Here is a 15,982-nt window from a genome sequence, read left to right on the forward strand (position 1 = left end):
ATTTTGGGGTTGTCCTGTGCAGGGACAGGAGCTGGGCTCAATCCTTGTGGGTCCCTTCCAACTCAGGACATTCTATGATTCTCCGATCCCATGATCCCTCAGAGTATTTTAGAAAGTGGCATATGCCCAGGAAATGGAAATATTCTGAAACATTTCTCTTGTCTCCCAGACAATGTCTTTCAATGAATATACTTTTGAACTTTATTGTTAAGAATGGCCAAATAGCCTGTCATTTGGTGAGTAATAATAACAAGCCTGTAGAATGGCAGTAGCCTGATCATGAGGCAGCTGTGTCAGAAGAACGAGAAATGTTCTAGGGGAGAATGCTTGTCTGTGTGAAATCTTGTAAAAGAAAAGCGGAGAGACATCCCAGAGAAACACTGCACAACAAATGTATAACTGCAAATGTGCTCTTGCTCTAGTCCTTAGGGAGAGAGGGAAATAAGGGGGATGTTTCCAGGCAAGTTGTAAGATTTTAAGATTCAGTAATGAAGAAGAGAGGAGAGGCTAGACATGCCTCAGCATGCAGTGTGGAGCTCAGGAATAGCCAAAAACTGTGCTCAAATCTGTGAGCAAGAATGGAGAGAAAAAAAGAATGCATCAGTGCATGGGAAACACACCCGCTTTCTCTCCTTTACACAAACTTAAATGAGAACATGAGGTACAAAGCATTTGGGATCTAGATCTAGACTGTATTATCTCACTAGATAAAAAATAGTTTTCATTTTTCTGAACTTTATCTTTCACTTAATAGGTCTGTCTAAGCTGATGGAGGCCAGTGAGTCTGTTGCTCAACTCTCTCAGGAACTGGCCGTTAAGGAGAAGGAACTGGCTGTGGCATCTGTTAAGGCAGATAAAGTAAGTCCTTGAGTATTAGATAGCAAAAGGCATCAAATAGCACCAGGATATATAGTGGGGTAAAGTGCTATTGCAGAATTTTCTCATAATTTGTACAAGCCAAAACATGTACACCATGGTCTGAAATGAGGTTTCATTCCTTTATCTGTAGCATGTTGATTCAGCATTTGCTTCTGATTTTGCTGCTTGCTCTTCTCCCATATCTTCTCCTATAAGCATCAGGTTTCATTTTTTATTTCATGTTATTTTGTGTGCTTGATTGACATTTATTAAATTTGGGGTCATATGAGCACTTATTTGCAGATAAGAAGTTAACAGATATTAGACAGGTCTTTACTATTTCAAAATTGCTTAGAAAAAAGAGCATCGCAATTCAGTTTCATAGTTTGTCTTTTACATTAACAAGTTGTCTGTGTGCTAATGAGATTGGTGGTCTGGTAGAAATCTAGTTTCCAAAATACTCTCTGGAAAGACATGTTAGGGTATGTATTAATATAGGCATTCTGTTTTCTGAAAGATACCAGGATGCTCTGCTGCACTGGAGAGCAAACTTTGGGCCAGTGATGCCTAAAGGACTGCCTGCACTTTTCAAGGCCTTTAATCTCATAAAAGAGAAAATTACGACAGAAATGGATGAAATTACACTTCGTGCATTTCAGGAGTATGACAGATATACTGGCAGAGTTCACTTTGTTTAATATTTATATTTGATATACATTTTGAAATAGCTCTCTGCCAATCATTCACATAGCCTCTTAGCTTTTCCAATAGGGCACTACTTATGAGTCATCAGAAATAGAAGACAAATAATAAAAGAACAGACTTTCATTTAAACTACTTGTAATATTGTTCACATTCTATATATTTCTCTCTGTTAGTACTGAGCCCTATAGAAAACCAGAATTGGATTTCACCTCCCCAAAATTGAGAGATTTGGGGATTTTATCTGTAATTTTTTTTCACAGATATTTGAGAGCATTACTTATGCTCTATATAGATGCATACAGCATGCTAGCCTTGACCCTATAGCTGATACTTGTCAAAAACCATTCTAACACCAACTATCAGATGCACAAGAGAATTAAAAATAAATGCACTGAAGAACCAGACGCAAATGGATAGCTTCATTCTGTGTATTCACACAGGGCTGTTTTTTGAATAGACTAAAAGTGAGTCTTTTTAGATGAAAGAAGTAAAAGAGAGGCTGACCATTTGTGCAGGTGGTTTGCCATCTTCTGTTAGTTTTATTAGCTACGCTATCTTTACTTTTATCTGCAGAATTACAGCACGAAAAGCAAATACTTATTGTATTGAAAAACTATAGGTTCAAATAAAAAATAATTCCATCATAGGATAAAAACTGGCTTTTAAAAACCACTGGAAGGTCTTCTATCTGTTATAAAAATAACTCATTTTTTCCTATCCAACTCCTGCTGAAATATAGTTAGGGTTAGCTTTATGTTTTTCTGTATAATATCTTTTATAGACCTGTTTTCTCTTGTGTCTGAAAACTTAATTACTTGCTCCACCGTTTTGATTTAAATATTTTCTGTATTTATTATCAATTCCAGGTACTAGCAGAAGTCACAGAAAGTGCTGAAGCTGCATCTAAAGTAAAAAATGAAGTCCAAGGTGTGAAAGATAAAGCACAAAAAATCGTCGATGAAATTGATGTAGAAAAAGTGAAAGCAGAGACTAAACTGGAGGCAGCTAAACCAGCATTAGAAGAAGCAGAAGCTGCACTGAATGTGAGTAAAATGCTCGCATTTTCATTAATTTAGTAGTATTTGAGTCACCCATGAAAGAAAGGCTAGAGCTGCCCACATGCTGTTTTCACTTGGTTTTTAATGCGGGTACCAGCTCTTCACAGCTGGTAGTCATGTTTCTGAATATTTATGGATCTCACATTTTACTTTAAGCACATTATTTTGTAGTATTTGATCTGCTTCCCCCCTAATACTTGATAATTATGAAGGTGTAAATCTTTCCAAAATTTACAGATGTCTTTAGAATGTCTGTTATTCTGAATTCAAGAGAATACTTCTTATGCTAAAAGACTTCTTTCTTTGTACTTAATTATTAGTGTCTTTCTTTTAAGAGGAATAAAAGGCTATCTCTTCATCACAAAACATTTAATTTGAAGTGAAACAGGAAACAAAGGGGATTCAGGGCAAGCAGAATCAGGATTAAGAAATTTGGAAGCATTGCTGCATTGCACGATTTCATTATTCTGCTCTGAACAGTTAAAAAGTAAATAACTCTGGGATCAGAATTCAATGATGTACTGTATTTTTATAGTTTATAGTTTTCTAGTTAGCAGAATGTACGTAAGAAAAAATATTGAGTGGTAAAAAAACAGAAAAGGAACTTTGTTTGCTCTGACACTGACATTTAGATAATGAGATCAATGAAACTTCCAGAAATGGTCACAAAATTAGCTTATAAAGTGTGTGGACTTGTACATTACGCTGTGTTTTTTATAATGTGTCTGTAACTACTCCTTCTAGACAGATGGTGGCATGCACATATTTTGTAGACACGAATTAATGTTAGTTTTGAAGTTTGCAATGATTCATTATTCTTGTATTAGTTACTGAAACAAGCAAAGTGTCAGTAATGCTACTAGAAAATGAAGAAAAAAGCAGTATCTCATACCTATAATAACTTAAAACCCAACAAAAATAACCAAATCCATCTTGGAATAAATAATGACACTTAACCCTTAAAAATCCAAAATACTGTTTTACCAAGGAAACTGCTTTTAATTAAGTCCTATGCAATTTTACAGTATACTTTTTTCTTCAGTCGTTTGGACTGACAAGTGAAATTAATACTGCTGTTCCATGTATTTAGATTTGATTTTTGAGTGATATCTTTAGCATTGGGAATATATTCTTGGCTAGTATAGGTTCATTAAAATTATTGAAGTTTCATGAAACTATGAAATTTATTAAAGTAAGGTCAGTTACTCACTTTATTTGTATGTACTTAGTACAAACTTGTGTCGAAGTATGACAAACGAACATTAAAATTGAGATATTGAATGGGAAAATAGAATTATGGTATTGATGCAGGATCCTGTTACAATTTTCTTCAAATAGACCATCAAACCAGTGGATATCGCTACTGTAAGAAAACTTGCAAAACCTCCTCACCTAATTATGAGGATCATGGACTGTTGTCTGCTATTATTCCAAAAGCCACTTGATCCAGTTACCATGGATCCAGAAAAGCCTTGCTGCAAGCCATCGTGGGGAGAATCATTGAAAGTAAGTAGAGTTTTCAAACAGTGTTTCTTAAACATCAGAAATAGTAAATTGCATATCAGAGAATTTATGATGTTATTTACTCAAAACAGGACAGAATTTTTAAAACATGCAAACATACGTTTTTAAGATAGGCATAGTATATAAATAGAGTTTTTTGGGTAGCAAGTATAATAGGTGGGTGAATTGCTTGGAGACTTTTGTAGTAGCAGCTTTAGATTTTCATTGTCCTGTTCCTGCCACGTGACCTGATGGCAAATAAATAACTCATACCAATCATACTAACCATACATGAGGTAAGGGTGTTCTGGAAAACCTCTCTTTCTCTTTGGGAACTTGTACATTCACATTTAAACAGCCTTTTCTGATGCTCCCAGGCTCCTTGATTGTTTGAAAACTTGACTGACTAAGAGACAGTAAGTTTTCCCATTCTGCATTTCAATCTTCCTTGGCCAGCCAGCCATCTCTTCCTTCTGGACTTCGATCTTCTGTCAGGATGCTAATTTGTATCCATGTCTTCTCCTGCTGTTCTTTAAATTCTGTTATTCCTCTGTTAGTGTATTAATTTACCAATATTATTGCCTCAATATTTTTTGTCATGCAAATGAAGAAAAAATAATATTTTGCATATGAATACAGCTTTTGTTTTTTACTTAAGCTTCTCCAGGAATTAAGAAATCATCAGAACACTTTTTTTCCCACCAGCATAATGAAATGGGATAAGTAGTTATTCCATTAATTGCCTTTAACATGTTTAACATTTCTTAGAAAAAAGTTAAAACCAATGATTTCTATTTCCAGAAAAATTTAGATCGCATTTCACAAATGCAAATAAGTTTTTTGGCATTCTCTGAGGCTTTATCTTGTTTTGTTTTTGTGTGTGTGTTGTTGTGGGGTTTTTTGTTTGTTTGCGTTTGTTTGTTTTTAATGGAATGCTGCTTCTTAAGTGCTTTTAAAATCATAGATTCATAGAATAGTTTGGGTTGAAAAGGACCTTCAAATGTCATCTTGTCCAACCAGCAGGGAAAATGGCAACACAGGAACACAGAAGATGGAAAATACATCATTAACTTTCAAGTCTAGTTAATGGAATGAACTGCTTAAAACTTCAAAATAATTGAAGGTGTGTGGGAGGAGTTAAACTGAATAGCACACCAATATTAGATGTATAAATTACCTCTTTTTACAGGAGAATTTTAGGAACATTTTTTGTAACACACGCTCCTATAAGCACACTTTTGAATGTAAAATATCTAAATAGCTTATAAATATCCTATGTGGTTTGTGTTTTGTTTTGTTTTTCAGCTTATGAGTGGCCCGTTCTTGCAGAGTCTACAGCAGTTTCCTAAGGATACAATCAATGAAGAGACAGTAGAATTACTCCAGCCTTACTTTAACATGGAAGACTATACACTGGAGAGTGCTAAAAAGGTGTGTGGTAATGTGGCAGGACTCCTCTCTTGGACTCAAGCCATGGCAATATTTTATGGTGTTAACAAAGAAGTCTTACCTCTTAAGGTAATATATCATCTCTTGCTTTGCGTTTGCTTTCCATGTAATTTAATTTAATTTACTTTAATAGTAGTAGGATTTTAAAAATGTGTTTAGATAACTTTATTCAGACATAATTACCCATACACTTTAGTGGTTAAGGACGATAAGAGCAGAAAAACCCCACATCCTCTTGATTCTAGACAGAACACAGAAAAAAAAAATAGCCTAGATTAAATCTATGTGCTATGGTTTACTGTGTACAGTGAAAGCTGGTTTTGCTCTTTGTTTTTATTATGTTATAATAACTTTATAATTGTTTTCAAAAAGTTGTACCATGAGAGGATCTTCATTTCTTCACTGAAGAGTCCTGCAAACAGAGATTTGCAGACATTTTACCTTGTTTGCTTTCATACAATAACTTAGAGGGAGTGGAGGGCTGCTATCTTGCCCAAATACTGACTTTCTGAAGAGATTCAGAATTCACATCAATAAAGGAGTTGCGTTGCAATAATGGGAACCAAACTGAGTAAAGCATTTTAAAGAGTAATTTTTACTTCAGTGTGGGTATTCTTTTTGATGTTTTTGAATATAAAATTTTATCAGAGGTAAAGACCATACAGAAACGCAAATGCAGTGATTGTTGCTTTTTGGATTCTAAACCAACTATTTAATCCCTACATTTACGACCGTTTATACCCTTCCCCCTCCAAAAAAAAAAAGTAAACCAGGAAAGCATCTGAATGATGGCTCCAAATCTTTTCCACATTTTTTGTCACTGGTAGAAGTGTTATTTACAAAAGCAACAGTAATGCAGGTGGATGATTTAAAAAAAAAAAAAATTAATGGATTTCCTGTGTTCAGCACACACATCAGTTTAGGAGCAATGGGAAGATGCACTGTTTTAGAGCCATGGTTTTCTAGTGGATAAAAGCTATATTGCGAGCTGATAAAGGACCAATGTCTTGTTGTGATTGTTGATCACTACAAAATGTACAAATAAAAAAAGAAATAATATAGCATATAATCAAGGAAGCAGCAAGAATATTGAGTGATTGTTCCTCTTGGCTACTCAATGTGTACAGATCAGAAACCTTACTTCCTTAACCAGATTCTTTATTTATTTTTTTTAAAATTTATATTTAAAGTTGACAATATATAGTAGGAACCTTGAGTACTGCTTTGTTATTTAACAAAAAAAAAATCATATCTGCAGTACATATGTCACATAGTTTTCAGATTAAATGTTTTTATTATTTACATAAATAATAAAATAAAATTATTTTTATGTGTTATTGTCTCATTATTACAAACTCAGTAGGCTTAAAATAATTCATCAGAGTAAATTCACGTCTTGTATGATTATTGTTTTAATATTTCTTCTCTTTGCAGGCTAACTTGGCAAAACAGGAAGGCTACCTGAAAACAGCTAATGCAGAATTAGCAAAGGCTCAGGAGGTATTAGATGAAAAGCAAGCTGAACTGGATAAAGTGCAGGCAAAGTTTGACGCAGCAATGAAGGAGAAAATGGTGAGATAAAAGTATTTTAATATTATGAAAAATGTTTGCGTATTATACTGTTATATAATCAGGAATTGATACAAACATGCATTTAGGGGCCTGCTACCTTGAATGACATGGATGAGGTTTTGCTATAAAAATATTTATATCTATTTTCTCTCCCTATTTTCTTCTTTTGGTGAATAGGAACATATAAGACAATAGATGCACTTAGAGTTCTCAAGAATTAGTTTAAAATAAATAAAATAGTCATAACGTATGTAAGAGGATTAAAAAATATAAAATAACTCTCTAGGTATTTGCATTCTGTTATTAAATTAAGAATGACTTTTTTTAATTTTAGGACTTACTGAATGATGCAGAAACATGCAGAAGAAAGATGCAAGCAGCCTCTATGCTTATAGATGGACTGAGTGGAGAGAAAGTTAGGTGGACTCAGCAAAGTAAAGAATTTAAAGCTCAGATTAAAAGGTATCAAATTCATCTGAGGAAAAAAAAGAAGTGTAAAAGCTGAAGAGCTAGTAAGCTAGTAACACTACACCGCATTCCGGTATTTCCAGTAGGTGGCAGGTAGGGATGATCTAAGGTTGACACTGAGAAGGAAAATGGAAGGATTCCTAGCCTAATACCAGATTGGAAAAGAAGCATCCCTTTTGATATTAGTTACGGCATATTTGAATAAAAGGAGGTAGCCTAGAGACCAGATGGTAACCTTTGTCCTATAGTCTGTGTGTTGAAACACATGTGGGACAGCAGGCCTTATTCTGAGAAGCCTGGGAGTCCTCATTATGTTGCTGTCCAAATGACAAAATGTTGAGCAGCCTAGGAGCCACAGATCCTAGCTGTCCAGAAAACAGGAAACCTGTCAAAATAGTTGATGATAGTAAAGAACCTGAATGTTCAGGCCCAGCTTCTCTGGAATGCTTCTGTTTCTATAAATTTCATAGAATCATAGAATGTCCTGAGTTGGAAGGGACCCACAAGGATCATCGAGTCCAACTCCTGTCCCTGCACAGGACAACCCCACAGTTCACACCATGTGTCTGAGGGCATTGTCCAGTCTCTTCCTGAATACCATCAAGCTTGGGGCCATGACTACCTTCCTGAACTCCCTCCCATGACTACCTACCCATTTCCTATGGGCAAATTTGGCATTTCTGGTGACATCTGCTCATTCCAGGAGAATCAAGCTTGTATTTTTTGATAAATATTGTATTGCAAACATATTTTTAAGAAATAAGTCAATTTCTTGCTTCAGTTATGAAATAAGGAATGGTTGTCATCAGGGCTTTATTACTTTGTAGGGGTGAAGATAATGTTTTCATACAGTGCTACCCTTAAGTTTTACCACAAAAATATTTTGGAAAAAGAAAAAAACTTTTTTCATTGTCAAAGAGCAACAGTTCTCTCCTTAAATTGTCCTCAGAACAGACATCCTCTTATGTTTCAAAAGCTAATTGTCTAAATCAATAGAAATTGAAATTGTACATCACCTTCTATTTATGGTTTTGTTCCTTTTCTAGACTTGTGGGAGATGTACTGCTCTGCACAGGTTTTCTTTCATACTGTGGACCTTTTAATCAAACCTTCAGGAACCTTTTGCTTAAAGATCTATGGGAAGCAGAGATGAGAGCCCAGAAAATCCCCTTTACTGAAAACTTGAACCTGATTTCTATGTTGGTAGATCCACCAACGGTAAGTTCTTGGTGGGTTTCATCTTAATGTAAGTCGACGTATTTTGTGACAGCCAGCATTACCTTGCTTAGAACAGAACCTCAATATTGCTGTGCAGTGCAGTTCTGTGGTTTGCAAATGTTCTTGGCAATTTCCACTAATCATCTGAGTACTGAGCAATGCTTAGATGATAGATAAACAAGTTATATATTATAAACAAGTGACACATTATGCAATTAGACAATTGCCAGTAAGACAGTGCACTTTCAATTATCTTATTTTGAGAACCTGTCACTGCAGCTATAGATCAAATATCCACTAAAACAGTAGATTTGGTTGTTAGCTTCTGGTCCTGTCAATATTATCTGTGTCTGGTTTCAAAACCAAATTTTATATCAAAGAGGACATTTAAAAAAGAATGCATGAATTCTTTTCATTCAATGTGAATGTATGAGAAAACAAACAGAGGACATTCCCAGAACCTTCAAATTTCTTTCACTAAATATTAAGCCCCAAATCTCTTTTAGCCTGGTTTTCTCTTAATCGATCCCAATGTTAAATTTGGCTGTCCAGCAGCCTTTTGACTTTCTTACTCTTTTAAAATATATATTTATTTATCATTCTGTATGGTTAAAAACATCCCTGAAAATAAATTCCTGGAAGTATTTGTCCATCTGCAACAATCACTTTTCAGCAGGTTCAGATAGGCATCCCCTTTGGCTTAATGTCCCCATTATTTCTTAGGACAATCATAATTGAAGGATAATTCCAGTGAGATTTTATTCCAAACTACTTAAAATAAATATGCCTCTCTCTCTGTCTCTCTGTCTCTCTCTCTATATATATGTATATATGTATATGTATATATGTGTGTGTGTGTGTGTTTTGGTTTTTTTTATTTGTCAGATTACTGAGTGGAATCTTCAAGGGCTACCTGGAGATGATCTCTCAATTCAGAATGGTATCATTGTCACTAAGGCAACTAGATATCCCCTTCTGGTAGATCCACAAACTCAAGGAAAATCATGGATTAAAAAGAAAGAACAGGATAATGAGTTACAGGTGAACAGTGTTTTAAGGAATTATGTACTGTATTATATTCCTTCAAACATTATGGCTTTAGCGTGTGCCTGCATTTGAGTCAGTGTAACTCTTCATATACACATATCTGAGATTAATTTGTATGGAGACTGACAATGATTTAGACGCATCAGCAGGGAACTTGACAAGAGCTGTAAATCTAATTCAAGAATTTAGAAAAGATTATATAGTAAGTAAATACTGGTATGAAATCTAGCAAGAAGCATGAAAGAGAAGGAGGTAGCCTTGTGTTCAAAATTGGTAAGTACGTTTCCTATATGGAGGTCAAAGTGGTGAAAAGTATAGCAAAAGGGCATAATAAGAAATTATTAAATGAGACTAAACTGGGCAAGATTGCAGACAAAGGCAGAATAATTTACAACTTTGAAAAGGTACTCAAACTGATTCAGTCCAGAATTTAGAACCCGAGATGGAATTCATACATGAAGTAACTACTACAAAAGTCAACTGAGGACAACCAGTTGAAACCAAACCCAAGACAAATTGTTTATCTTAATGTTACTGCAATTTTAATAGCTCTTTTATAGCTTAAGCCAGTAGGGTTAAATGCCTGGTCATGAAATATGATACAAAGATGTTAATGTGCCATCTGTATTTTGTATCACAAATGATTTTTTCACAAATGAAGCAGCATGGGAAAAGGAACCTGCATTTTAAAACACTTAACCTGAATGTTGCAAAATCTTGCATGAACTCCTGAATCTCAATAGTTTTGGGGGGTTTTAGGTTCTCCAGATTTTTGAAGGCCTTAAGTCTTGGAGTAAAATTAATGTGAAGTTCTTGCTTGTCATTTCATCATTAATAAAGCAGACTGTCAGAAACACATCAAAATTGAGATTGGATGGGATCCCTGAAGATCATCTAGTCCAGCCTCCCTGCTCAGAGTAGGATCTACTAAAGCAGGTTGCCCAGGACTCTGTCTAGTTGGGTTTTGAATATTTCCAAGGGTGGAGACTTCACAACCTCTGCGGGCAATCTGTTTTAGTGTTCAACCACTCTCACAATGAAGTTGTGCCATTGTTGTTTTCTTGATTTGTTTTCTTATGTTTAAATGGAATTACCTATATTTCAATTTGTGCTTATCTTATCTTGTCCTGTTACTGTGTGCCACTAAGAGAAATCTGTCTCCCTGTTCTTCATTCTCACCCACCAGGTATTTATAGACGTAGGTAAATATCCTTGTGAGCCTTCTTGAGGATAAATAATCTCAGCTCTCCCAGCTTTTCTCATATGTCAAGTGCTTCAATCCCTTAATAATCTTAGTGGTCCTTTTCTGAACTCACTTCAATGTCTCTCTTATACTGGGGAGCCCAGAACTAGACATAAGACTCAAGATATGTGCCTCCAGTACTGAGCAGAGAGGAAGGATCACCTTTCTCAATGGGCTGGTGATGTTTTTCCTAATGCAATCCAGAATGCTGCTGGCCTTTGCAAATGCAGGTTGCTGGCTCATGCTCAACTTGTTGTCTACTAGGACCCCAAGGTCTTTTTCTCCAAAGCTGGCTTCCAGTAGAATGGCCCTATGTCATACCTGTAGAGAAAATCTTGAAAGTATTATGAGAACTTTCTGAAAGTGGAAATGTAGGAAGCAATACAAAATTAGTGTTTTATTTATTTATTTGTATCTTTTAATGATTTCATATATTATGAATCCCATTTCATGCTATCTCAAACATCTGAGTTCATAATATTGTAACAGCAATCCTTCTGTTAGACTGAGTTCAGGTTTCCAGAAAGAATTTCTCAAACTTCAAAGCTAAAATTAGAAAATGTAGTCCTCATGGCATAGGATAGAAAATTAAAAGTTAAGCATCTGTGATTTCAAAAATATATTTAGCATCTTCACTTCCCAATAAACTGTACCAGTTTTACTTGGTACATTATTACTCTTATAATGAAGTTTTGGAGATTCCATTACAGTCACTCTTTTAATTTACCTTTATATGGTACTTTTCATTGTGTACACAAGAAGTATTTCTCCATAAATTGCAGCATGGTTAACATTTATTACTTTCTTTAAAACGCAACTAACAAAAACAATGAAAAAAATGCATAGTTAGATCTGTGGTTTTCATCTAAGACTTTGAAGAAATGTGATTGTCCTTATATTGAATTATAATTTTCTTTTTGAGGTAACAACTTTGAATGACAAGTATTTCCGTACACACCTAGAAGATAGTCTTTCACTGGGACGATCACTCGTGATTGAAGATATAGGTGAAGAACTGGATCCAGTCCTTGATAATATATTAGAAAAGAATTTCATCAAATCTGGAACCTCTTTTAAGGTTAGTAATCAAACAAAAGACCTGAAAGAAGTGGCTAGCTTTGTGATGAATGATATTTTACAATAGTATTGCAAATAATGTGGGGTTTTTTTCTGGTCAATATTAGTAAGTCAAATAAAACTAGTTTTCCTCTGCTTATCACTATTCTGTCTTACCCCACAGGTGAAAGTTGGTGATAAGGAAGTAGAAGTTATGACTTCATTTAGACTGTACCTGACTACAAAGCTACCCAATCCTGCTTTCACACCTGAAATTAATGCAAAAACATCAATTATTGATTTTACTGTTACATTGAAAGGACTTGAGAATCAGTTACTGAGAAGAGTAATTCTTACTGAAAAACAGGTAAACCAGCAGTACACACACTTTTTTTTTTTTTTGGTGATTATTTAACTGGTTTTAGTATGTAGGGGAAAAGAAATGTGCAAATGGAAAAAAGACATCAGCCATTTTCTAAAATTTTAGTCAAATTCAGTACAGAGACTCCCAAATAACAAAAATACACCTAGAGGATCTTCTACATATGGCTTTCAGTATGACACAAACAATGAAGCCTAAGCATTTGGCACTGATAAGATACTTCAGAAGATACTGAATAAACACTGCTTAAAAAAAAAAAAAAAGAAAAGAAAAAAAAAAGGAAAAAAGAAAAGGAAAAAAGAAAAAGAATGTTATGCAAACATGTTTTAGATACCTGAAGAAGTAAAATGTATATTTCATGAACTTGAAAAATCAGCAACTGAATTCTAAATATGACTCATAGTTACAGTCCATAAAGCGTCATGCCATTTTCTTGTTTTTTAATAATAGGAACTAGAGGCAGAACGAGTTAAACTCATGGAAGATGTAACTTTCAATAAGAGGAAGATGAAAGAATTGGAAGGCAATCTTCTTTACAAACTGAGTTCAGTCGAAGGTTCTGTATCAAAGTGTAAAAGAATCAAGATTAAGCAGATTAGGCAGATTAATCTGATTCTTATTACAACCTCTCCATACAGAAACTGATTTAGCCATCCAAGATAGAATAAGAGAACATCCAATGGTAGAAATTTGAAGAGTGGTGATTTAGCAGTGTATGAGGGATTTGATACTATAGCATACCACTTCATACAACCCTAGACACTAATTATTTTTAACACCTAAACAAATTTTGTAAACAAAACAATTTATTGAGAGCTTTCTATCCCTCATATGAGATAAGGTATCTCATCATGGGCAAATCCTTAACCCATTGAAAATGCAAAATAAAATGGGCTAGCTTAAATGGTGATCAAATTCTTCTGCAGTATATTAGGAGCACATGATCAATTACTGTCTCTTTGGTGGATAAAGAAGGTGGTAACTTTCAGCAAATCAATCAGTAAGTACTTGAGATGCATGTATACTATTGTGTTACCATTGCCTTTAGGACCCTAAGTCTTTTTGACATTGAGTGTACCAATCAACAGACTTCAAAATAATTGAAGTACTATATATGAATATGTGTGTTATATGCATAACAAAGTTGACTTCTCTAGTATATGCTGCAAAGCTGTTGCTATAGATACATCCATGTTGGTGTAGGTTGAATGCATTTAACATGTTGAATATAAAAGTAATTTTTAGTGTTACATATCCTTTTTGGTCTCCATTTCAAAAGCTTCCTACAATACAGTAAATAATTTCCATTTGTTAGAAATAGTTTCTATAATTTGGCCTTTAAATTTTTACACATATAAAGTGAAAAAAAGTTATAAAAATGTCCTAAACATCCAATATTTGACTTTTTAGGTTCACTAGTAGATGATGAATCCGTGATTGGTGTTCTGCAAACAACTAAGCAAACAGCTGCTGAAGTAGCTGAAAAGTTGTCTGTGGCAGCAGAAACTGAAGTGGAGATTAACGCTGCTCAGGAAGAATATCGACCTGCTGCTACACGTGGAAGCATTCTTTATTTTCTTATTACAGAAATGAGTTTGGTCAATAATATGTATCAAACTTCACTGGCTCAGTTCTTGAAGTTATTTGATCAATCTATGGCCAAGTAGGAAGACACAGACTTTTCTACTATTCAGATAGTTGTATTTCCAATGTATTTGCTGTTATTAACATGCTTTCTTTGTGCTTTGTTTTCATGATTCAGATCTAAGAAGTCTCCTGTACCTCAGAAAAGAATCTCAAACATTATTGAGTATCTTACCTTTGAAACTTACTCATATTCTGTTAGAGGCTTGTATGAAAACCACAAATTTCTCTTTACCCTCCTCCTGACATTAAAAATTGATCTTGAAAGGGAACATGTGAAAAACATAGAGTTCCAGACACTCATTAGAGGTAAGTTTAAATATTGTGTTATATGTAGAGATAACTTCAACTTTTTAAACTTTTATATCATTTCAAAGTATTATTTTTTTTTTCTTGGCTGCATGGTTTCTACCATGCATTTCTGTGGGAGCTGCCTCTGTCCTTATCCCTGCTGTGATCCAGTGAAGTTAGATGCAGTTCGCCAGTTCTGCCTCTGCCATTTACCCAGGCTGTGTTCTGTCCTGAGATCGAGATGATAGTTGTTCTTCTCTCCATCAATTGGTTAAATAATTGTGTATTTTTGTGTTATATTTGGAACCTTTTTTTTAATCAATTAGGTGATTTCTTGTTCCTTTGCTTCTCTTCTTTGATGGAGGTGAATAAAGCTATATTCTAAGTTGCCAGAACAACTCCACATGAAGTCAGGAGGTGCTACAGACAGTCTTATACACTTTCAGCTTGAGCTTTCTCTGACTTTTGCCAACCAGCTAACACTGACTTTCAGATAACATAATGTGTTTCTGTGGCCCAATTGGCCAGGTCTGCCTCCTGTGTACTCTGTGAATTTGTGCCTCTGCTGAAAAATGTGATCAGGACTGCTTATGTGGAGGTCCATATAAAACCTGTTCAAATTTTACAGTATTCAAATTAATCTTGCAAAGGTCTAATCTGAAAATAATGAACCTAGATCATCTGCCTTTAATGAAAAATGGGATAGGAAACAAGATTAAATTAACTTTCTGTTTTGCTTTCCAGTTTGTCATAAGGGTTTTATCCTTCAAGAATGGCATCCAGCTGCCAATTTGCCACTCATGTCAGGAAGGGCATACTTGGAAATGCTTTCAAAATTGTCTGCTTTAGTAAAGCCTCAGCTAAGAAACCATATTTCTTGGCTTCTAAGCTCATGGATTCTTGTTTTGCCAAAGGAAAATATAACTTTGGCATGTGAAGCAGAAAGTGGTCACTTACCCTTTTCGAACTGATGAGAATCTGTAATAAAATATAAGAGTACTTTTAGCAATTTTTGTCTAGTACATATGATTGCAGTTTCCTGCCTGGCTTTACAACAGTTGATTTGATAGTGAGAAATTCTTCTGGTGTATAAAATGACACTAAAGTAACAATAAATTTTCTACAATTAGTCATATGATGTTAAATCAGATTGAGAAGGAGGCAAATGCTGAGCCAAATTGTCCTGGATTCTTAGGTATCTTCTGCAATGAATGAATTGTTTAGTTTTCCTCCTTGGATGAGCAGCTCTTGGTGCAAAATGAATGCCATTTTACCAAACATCATGGAGAAGCTGAAGAAAGGATTTATTTGAAAAATAAATCTCTTTTCCTCTTATTTCCATTTATTTTCCTGGAGAGCTTTTATGTCTTATCATCAGCCATATTATCAGGGGATGTCTCAGTGAAATAAGCATTGCTATTTGAGATGAAAAAGTCTCTAGAACTCATTACTCAGCTAGTCTCAGGAGATTGTAAAATCTTTCCTTCT

General features: G+C 34.7%; 1 protein-coding gene across 1 annotated transcript in view; it reads left to right on the top strand.

Moving 5' to 3' along the window:
• The window catches only part of DNAH8 (dynein axonemal heavy chain 8), a 138,230-nt gene that overhangs the window by 92,877 nt on the left and 29,371 nt on the right, over nt 1–15,982 (top strand). The window contains exons 66-78 of the mRNA XM_065630428.1: nt 755–858; nt 2,430–2,606; nt 3,960–4,127; nt 5,430–5,642; nt 7,008–7,145; nt 7,480–7,607; nt 8,660–8,831; nt 9,717–9,872; nt 12,044–12,199; nt 12,362–12,544; nt 13,010–13,115; nt 13,970–14,222; nt 14,322–14,512. Coding sequence (XP_065486500.1) covers nt 755–858; nt 2,430–2,606; nt 3,960–4,127; nt 5,430–5,642; nt 7,008–7,145; nt 7,480–7,607; nt 8,660–8,831; nt 9,717–9,872; nt 12,044–12,199; nt 12,362–12,544; nt 13,010–13,115; nt 13,970–14,222; nt 14,322–14,512 — 2,145 coding nt within the window. The remainder of the gene's footprint in view (nt 1–754; nt 859–2,429; nt 2,607–3,959; nt 4,128–5,429; nt 5,643–7,007; nt 7,146–7,479; nt 7,608–8,659; nt 8,832–9,716; nt 9,873–12,043; nt 12,200–12,361; nt 12,545–13,009; nt 13,116–13,969; nt 14,223–14,321; nt 14,513–15,982) is intronic.

This window comes from Caloenas nicobarica, chromosome 3 (genome assembly GCF_036013445.1).
Source record: "Caloenas nicobarica isolate bCalNic1 chromosome 3, bCalNic1.hap1, whole genome shotgun sequence".
NCBI lineage: Eukaryota > Metazoa > Chordata > Aves > Columbiformes > Columbidae > Caloenas > Caloenas nicobarica.